This window comes from Neofelis nebulosa, chromosome 2, assembly GCF_028018385.1.
Source record: "Neofelis nebulosa isolate mNeoNeb1 chromosome 2, mNeoNeb1.pri, whole genome shotgun sequence".
NCBI classification, from domain to species: domain Eukaryota; kingdom Metazoa; phylum Chordata; class Mammalia; order Carnivora; family Felidae; genus Neofelis; species Neofelis nebulosa.
In genome coordinates, this window is record NC_080783.1 from 114,912,307 (window position 1) to 114,920,216 (window position 7,910).

The 7,910-nt window shown below is 46.3% G+C and overlaps 1 protein-coding gene across 1 annotated transcript; it reads left to right on the forward strand.

Moving 5' to 3' along the window:
• The first annotated feature begins 5,677 nt into the window (after positions 1-5,677).
• Positions 5,678-5,949, forward strand: LOC131493221 (late cornified envelope protein 3C-like). Its single transcript, XM_058697472.1, is given in 2 exon segments — positions 5,678-5,752; positions 5,755-5,949. Coding segments are annotated over 2 exon segments (270 nt in total).
• Positions 5,950-7,910: the final 1,961 nt, after the last annotated feature.

A 7,910-nucleotide genomic window follows, 5' to 3' on the forward strand; every position in this document is an offset into this window, starting at 1 on the left:
CACAGCTCAATCCTGGCTGCCACCCCCATGTCCACCTGCCCCATCAAACAGTAAATATATAGGCTGGCCTCAGCTGCCAGTTGTCTCTAAACTGTCCAATCCTTTCATCCCAGCACCATAGGAACAGGCAACAGATACAACGTGATAGCCTAAAGAAGGATTAAGATGTTCATCTCTTTCTTGCAGACATCTCAAACCACAGTGAGTGGTCCTTTTGGAGCCTCTTCGTGCGGCTGTATGTGGAGAGCATCCTCCTCCCATACCCCATAGGGAGGAGAAGAAAAATGCCACAGACCTTTCTCCCAAGATGATGAGCTTCTATGTGACAGTTTTCCCTTATTCCTAGTCTCCCCTTTATATATGTTAGAATGTTGGGGGGGGAGGGCAGTGAGGGTGGCAGGGCCAGTCCTACCACTGCACTGTGAGTCCCGTGGGGCTCTGCCTATACTGGTGTCTGTGGAAGGAGAGGCATTGTGGTTCCTGTTGTTTTCAGCTTTGGGGATCTAACCAAGATCTTCATAAAATAGTATGTGTGCCTTCAAAACCCTGTTAGAGCTTGTCAGAATGAATCAGCAGCATATTCAGTAGGAAAGGGCCAGTCCTTATCTACCAAAGGGGCTAATTAGGACCCAGAGAGGAACCCAGGGAAAAGCATGCACAAATTGGAAGTCAAGACAGCATTTCGAGGCTCCCTCATTCCATCTTCTCTATAAATGATTTAACTGCATTTCACAGGACACAGTCAGTCTTGGTGATGGGGTAGACTTGAACTAGGAAGGGATTAATTGATTGACTAAAGAAAAAATGTTTCACATATGATAGTATGTGCAGTCCTTGGTTGGTTGATCAGTTTGTCATTGACCCATTTGGTCAAGGTGCACTTCCTGGAATTAAATCTATAATGGCTGGCTCTTTACCTGTAATTCAATATTCCTTTTAATAAAGACAACTTGGTGTCTGGAAGGAGCATAAAAAGTCTGCAACGCTGCCCTGCATTTTCCTATTACACCACGTGGCAGAACCAGATGATGAAATTTTCCAAAGTTTCAATCAGCTAACCCAGGTTCAACCCACAGGATTCCAGAGTGTTAGGACGACTAGGGATGAATGCTCCACTACATGATTTGCACCTGAGTTGCCTTCATGCTGGAGTTGAGGAGTCACTCTTCTGTCAGCCCAGGACATCTGCCTCTCTGTGTCTGACCATCTGCCTCTCTGAGCTCTAAAGTGGGGATTATGACTCCTCTGCACCAGAATGAAGATATTTAAGGCAACTGTCATAAAAGCATTAATGTAGGGAGCCAATGGCAGGATTTAGAAAGCAACTCAGAAATCCATGTGGTTTCACTTGGGTGGTTCCATCGGTTAAGTGTCAGACTCTTGGTTTCCGTTCTGGTCATGATCTCATGGTCCATGAGATAAAGCCCCAGGTGGGACTCTGTGCTGACAGCAAGGGGCCTGCTTGGGATTCTCTCTCTTCTCTCTGCCCCTCTCCCCCACTCGCTCTTTCACTGTCTCGTACTGTAAATAAATAAACATTTTTAAAAAGAAAGAAATCCATTGCATTTCACCAAAGAAGACATCCAGAAGGCTAACAAACACATGAAACTATTCTCAACATCACTCATCATTAGGGAAATACAAATCAAAACTATGATAAGATATCACCTTACACCTGTCAGAATGGGTAAAATTAACAAGTCAGGAAACAACAGATGTTGGCGAGGATATGGAGAAAGGGGAAGCCTCTTGAGCTGTTGGTGAGAATGCAAACTGGTACAGCCACTCTGGAGAACAGTATAGGGGTTCTTCAAAAAGTTAAAAATAGAACTACTCTATGACCCAGCAATTGCACTACTAGGTATTTATCCAAAGGCTACAAAAATGCTGATTCAAAGGGACATATGCACCCTGATGTTTATACCAACAATACCCAAATTATGGAAAGAGCCCAGAAGTCCACTGACTGATGAATAGGTAAAGAATGTGGAAATATATATATATATATATATATATATATATATATACACACACACACACATATATATATACACACATATATGTATATATGTATACATATATACAAATATATATATGCAAAGAAGTATTACTCAGTCATCAAAAATGATGAAACCTTGGGGCACCTGGGTGGCTCAGTCAGTTGAGAATCCAACTTCAGCTCAGGTCATAATGTCACGGTTCATGAGTTTGAGCCCCACATCAAGTTAGCGGCTGTCAGCACAGAGCCTGATTTGGATCCTCTGTCCCTTCTCTCTGCCCCTGCCCTGTTTGTGTGCTCTCTCTCTCTCTCTCTCTCTCAAAAATAAATAAACATTAAAAATAATGAAATCTTTCCATTTTCACTGACATGGATTGAACTAGAGGGTATTATGCTAAGTGAAGTAAGTCAGTCAGAGAAAAAAATACCATATGATTTCATTCATATGTGGAATTTAAGAAACAAAGCAAATGAACATAGGGGAAGGGAAGGAAAAATAAAATAACATAAAAACATAGAGGGAGGCAAACCATAAGATACTTTTAACTATCAAGAACAAATTGAGGGTTCATGGAGGGGAGTTGGGTCGGTGGGGGGGGAGGCTAAATGGGTCTTGGACATTAAGGAGGGTACTTGTGATGAGCACTGAGTGTTATATGTATGTGATGAATCACTAAATTCTACTCCTGAAACCAATACTTGCTATATGTCAACTAACTTGAATTTATACTTGATCTTAGCCAAAGAAGTGATCAACTAACTTGAATTTAAATAAAATCTTGGAAGAAAAGAAAAGAAAAAAAAATCCATTGCATTTCATAAGAACTCCACCTAGTGTCTCTAAGATGTTTTAGCTCTTGACCAATTCCTGTGATTTGTATCACACAGTGATTCTTGCCTGTCAAGGACACAAGATCACCTAAGTTTGCACCGAAAATGCTTGTTCCTAAAAACCACAGGTGATGAAAAAAAGTCAATGTCAACTCCTGGAGTTCTCTGAGCTCTGGATTAAGTTGGCCCCTTTTCCCCACAAAAGAGCTGAATTTTCCCTTTAGGAACATTCACCACTGTTGTGTTTGATGCCTGTCCTATTGGTTAGTTACCAAGCTCTCTGAGGGCAGAGACTGTATCTCTCTCTTTCACTGGTGGATCTTTGATGCTGAGTGTAGTGACTGGCCTACAGCTGATGCCCAACAAGTGGTTTTTCAATAAAGAAGCATGGGGATGAATGAGTGAGAAAGAATTCCGGAACAGAAAGCAGGTGATGGCTCAGGCCACATCTCAGTCTTGTGTAATGGAAGATAGGGAAACAGATAAGAACTGGGCTGGCAGAAGGCCCAGGGTTCCCTGATGGTACCCTTTCCCTCAGGCTGCCCTCCTCCCTCTGCCATATTCTCATGCCCAGCTCCACTGGGAAAGTGAGGGTGGTGGTGCAAATAGAGCTAAGTTTCCTTCCACTCCCTCCTCTCCTGAGCCACATCACTTAGTCTGGCATTCCACAAGGGCTTATTTTCATCCTTTGTAATTGTCTCTTTTCATGATAGTATCTCCATGGGAGGATGGAATGAGTGGGTGTGAGCTCTTAATAATATAAAGGTAGTGTTGCTTCCAACTTAGCTCTGAGGGTAAATCAGAACCTAGTACCCTGGGGACCCCATTCCGCAGGCAGGAGTGTGTTCCTCAAAACATGGTTGCTTGCCCCAGCCTCTCACCAGCTCCCCATCTGAATCCCAATTCCCTGTTTTCAATTCCACAGAATATTTGAATGAACTCATAGTATGGCAATTGTTCAAAGGAGAGCAAGAGGCAAACGGGAAGAAGGAACTAACATCCTCTTAGTTGTATTTTGTGCCAAAGGAGAAGTATGTTATTCTACGGTCTTCCATTTACTCTGACCAAAATAATGTTATGTTTAAGATCACAGTATAATTTAAGTTCATGATTATTAGAAACTTAACACCATCTTAATTGTGATGATTTTCTTTGAAAATGTCTAGTATAATAAAAAGTTCTTTTTGATTCATGACAGTGGTTTTCCTTGGGAAGCTATAACATATTTTATTATATTATTACAGAAAGATTCAATATGAATTTATCACAAATATTAATTTAATTTAAACCAAATGGAAAATAAAATTCAGTTTACATGAATTCACCATATACAAACCTCAAGGATTACCAAAGCTATTCATTAAGTAAAATGCATACAGCTCCATTGACCTCATCATTATCAACTAATTTAACAAAATCTTCATCGATTATCAATATAACACGTAGAATTAGATTCAGCCTCATACATCCCACAGATAGCTGCAAACAAATGTCCTTTGTGTTTTCCATTAGCCCCACAGATGAAGGTCACATTTTTACATTATCTTGCTCCGGCAAGGAGACCTACCCCGCACTGCTTCTCTTCCACTCTCCCCCACCCCCACGTCCCCACCCCTCACTGCATTCCAGATGCCACAGGTTCTCTTAAGGTCTCTGTGTCAAAAGCCATGGTCCCAGCCCCATTCTTCCACTTCTTACCAACTCGCTCCCCAAGATCCAGTAAGTTCAGCTTAATTAACACCCCTAAAACTTCACCCTCTGAGGGTGCTGCTCTACAGAGCAGTGGGGGATTGACCCCCAAAGTGGCCCTGGGCATGATGCCTTTGCACACACCTGTGCTATGTCAGTGAGAACATAAGCTCTACATAATTGTCCAGTGGTCCATTCTGTCCTTCTGAGACACTGAGCTAGCCAAGGGCAGCTCTGTTTGTCTCCATATTACCAGTGCCCACAAAGATATATCCTGAGGGCAGGCTATGTGAGCCGAATGTATAAATAAAAGCAGAATGGCAGCTAGTGGGACTGAGCCAGGGGTAACTGGACTGTTACGGAGATTTCCTGCTTCCTTTTTGTCATTCCTCAAAATCCGTGGAAAATGTGGAAAGCTTAGTCCTGGGTTGAGAAGAAGGACACATACACTTGTGCCGCTGGTCATAACGCTCAGCATACGAGGGCTCAAGTCCTGGGCTCCTTGGTCCACAACTGCCTGAGGCGGAGCCTTCTTCTGTTTCCACAGAATCAGTAAATGTCCAGCTGGGGGCAGCCTGAGCTGATGGGGTTGAGCAGATGTGTCTGCGCTTCAGCAAAGAGAGGGGAGCCGGAAGACAGGATAGAGGTGGACAAAGAGACCCACGGCGGGCAGCTGATGGGAACCGGGCTCATGAGGAGGAAGCGTCCACAAACCCTGAGAGGGGCTCTGTGACTCATTTGACCTCAGGGCCTCTCCTTCCTTGTTTTTCCAGACGCTTCCTCCCCGCCTGCTCACCCCTGGGTGGTTTACATCCTCAGGTGCAGAGACGAGGGGCAGTGTTGCAGTGCGCACCGAATGCCCACAGGGGGGCGTGTTCACTGCGTCTGCGGGACAGGCCCGCTTTGGGGGCGTCGTGGGGGAGAGCGGACGTGCAGGTCGGGGAGACTCCTGCACAGAGCAGGGGGCAGGACAGCATACCCCCAACCCTCGGCGCTACTCCAGAGAGTTTCCGGTGCCCGCCTGCTCTCGGCTTGGGGAACAGTGGACCAGAGAAGAAGGATCCACAGATGAACGAGGAAACAAAGCCCGAAGCCTCTGCACTGACACACACTTGGTTTGGGTTGTGGTTTGCTCAGGCTCCCTGCCCTCCCGCCGCAATGTCCTGCGGGAAGAGCCAGCAGCAGTGCCGGCCCCCTCCCAAGTGCCCCCCGAAAAGCCCAGCACAGTGCTCGACCCCAGCCCCCCCAACTGTGCTCCAGTCTCCGAGGGCGTCTGTGGCCGCAGCTCCAGAGGTGGCTGCTGCCTGGGTCACCGCAGGCGCCACGGATCCCGCAGATGCCGGCGCCACAGCTCCAACTCCTGTGACGGTGGCGGTGGGCTGCAGTCCGGGGGTTCCTGGTGTGGCCATGGCTCTGGGGGCGGCTGCTGACCCTGGTCTTGAGATTAAGTAAAAGCATTTGGGGGGAAAAAATTCCAAAATGACTGAAAGCCACCTGAGGGGGTGCATCTTCTTCCTGTCCCCTCTCTCTGGCTGAGATACTCCTTGGATTTCAGAGTATTCCCCCAGAGGGTGTATCTCCAGACCTCCAGAGGGAGGTCTCCAGGAGGTCAAAGCTTCCCCTCTCCTTTATGTCCCTGTGAAAAAACAAAGCTTCTCATTAGCATTGCAACCTTTGTCTAACATGTCCAAGTCTTTGCCCCAACAGGCCTTCTCCTGTCTCAGGAACAAAAACATAGCCATTCATACCCACCTCCCCAGCTCACAAGAACCTTTGGGAGTTTGTGCATTACATAGAAGGGGGTTAGGCAGAGGTATTGGTGAAGACAGATTGGTGAAAGCCTGGAGTTTTCCTGTGTGAAATGAGGTGAGATCTAATGTGATGTTGGGAGGCCCAGGGTCTGCTCACGGAGTTCCTATAAGAACATGGTTCTGAGCTCCCTGACTGAATGACGGGGTGAGAGGGACAGGGAATCAGAAGTGGGCAAAGAAGAATAAGACCAAAGTGGATGGTGGAGGAGAGCATTAAGCCACCCATCAAATGAAGACCAAGAAAGGAGAGGTTGCAGTGTATAAAAAGTGAAGAATTTGAAATGGGGGCCAGGGGAAAAGACTGCCAAGGGAGGGGTTCTAAGGGTGTGGGCCTGGCAGATGCACGATGGAGAGCCTGGGTCGATGGGGAGGAGCACTGTGAAGAAGAGGAGGAAGTGGGGGCAGCAAAGATGTCCCATGACTGCAGGGTCCTGCTCATATCAGGGTCAAAACACACGAGGCCTACTTCCATCATGATTCCTGATGTTTTACCTGACTCAGTTTCCAAAGACTCCCTTTGAATGGAGGAAAACCTACTTCTTCACCCTCCTCTGGTCCTGTGGTCCCCATCACATGCAGCATAGGGCCGTTCTCTGGGCAGCAGAAGAGAAGGGAAAAACCCAGGTTGTCTGGGAAGGGGAAGGTGGGTAGTGGAGCGGTACAAATGCAGCCCACAGTCAGATAGTGTTCAAGTGGAGAATCTTTATGATTCCACAAGGCCAGAGACAGTGGCATAAGTTGGGATAACACAGACCTCTGGAGAGCAAAAGGAATGAGCTTCATGGGCCAGTTCAGACCCTTAAGGGTGCCATCGTGAAAGCTCAACCCCAGATGTGGCAGAGAGGAAGAGGAAGAGAAGCTCCAGACTGGAACAGGCATGTGCTTCCTTGTTTCCTCCAACTCTGATGCTCTGTGGTCCTCATGACACAGGAGAATAGCCCCTCCCCCTGCAGGGCCACAGCAGCAACTGTGGCCTCCAGAATGCTCTTATGGTGCTGTCAGTAGCATTTGTGGGTCTCATAGTGGCTCAGGGAGCAGCTTCCCCTAGAACTGGAATCACAACAGAAAGAGAGGTAGAGCCAGACTTCTAAAGGATATTTGAGGTTAGGCAGTTGGGACAGGCTGACACTGCTATTGATTTATCCTGACAGGACTTCTCAGTCCAGTAATACTGGAGGAAATAAAGAATAAAGTAATCCATTACCTCACGTTGATACAGGAGTATAAATGTAAAAATTACTATAAACCCTGTCCTGTTGCCCCTTTACCACTATTGCAGATCCTGACCCTATGACCCTCAGCCCACAGTTTAGGTCATCTACAGGCAGCAGGGAAATAGAAAGGGTGTCAGGCAGAAATGACCTGGCTCAATATGATTACTGATCAATCCCAAAATTTTCTTTCTTACTTCTTTGATTTAGGCAGGAAAAAAGGTGCTGAGACATGGAGAGTGGTGACAGTGATAAGTTATAATCTGAGTAGCAGATCTTTAGGTCCAGGCCTTCAACATTTCCTCATTAGATAGCCAGATGTTTTTCTGATAGCAGGGAAGTCCCTCCATGGCCCAAAAATATCTGGCC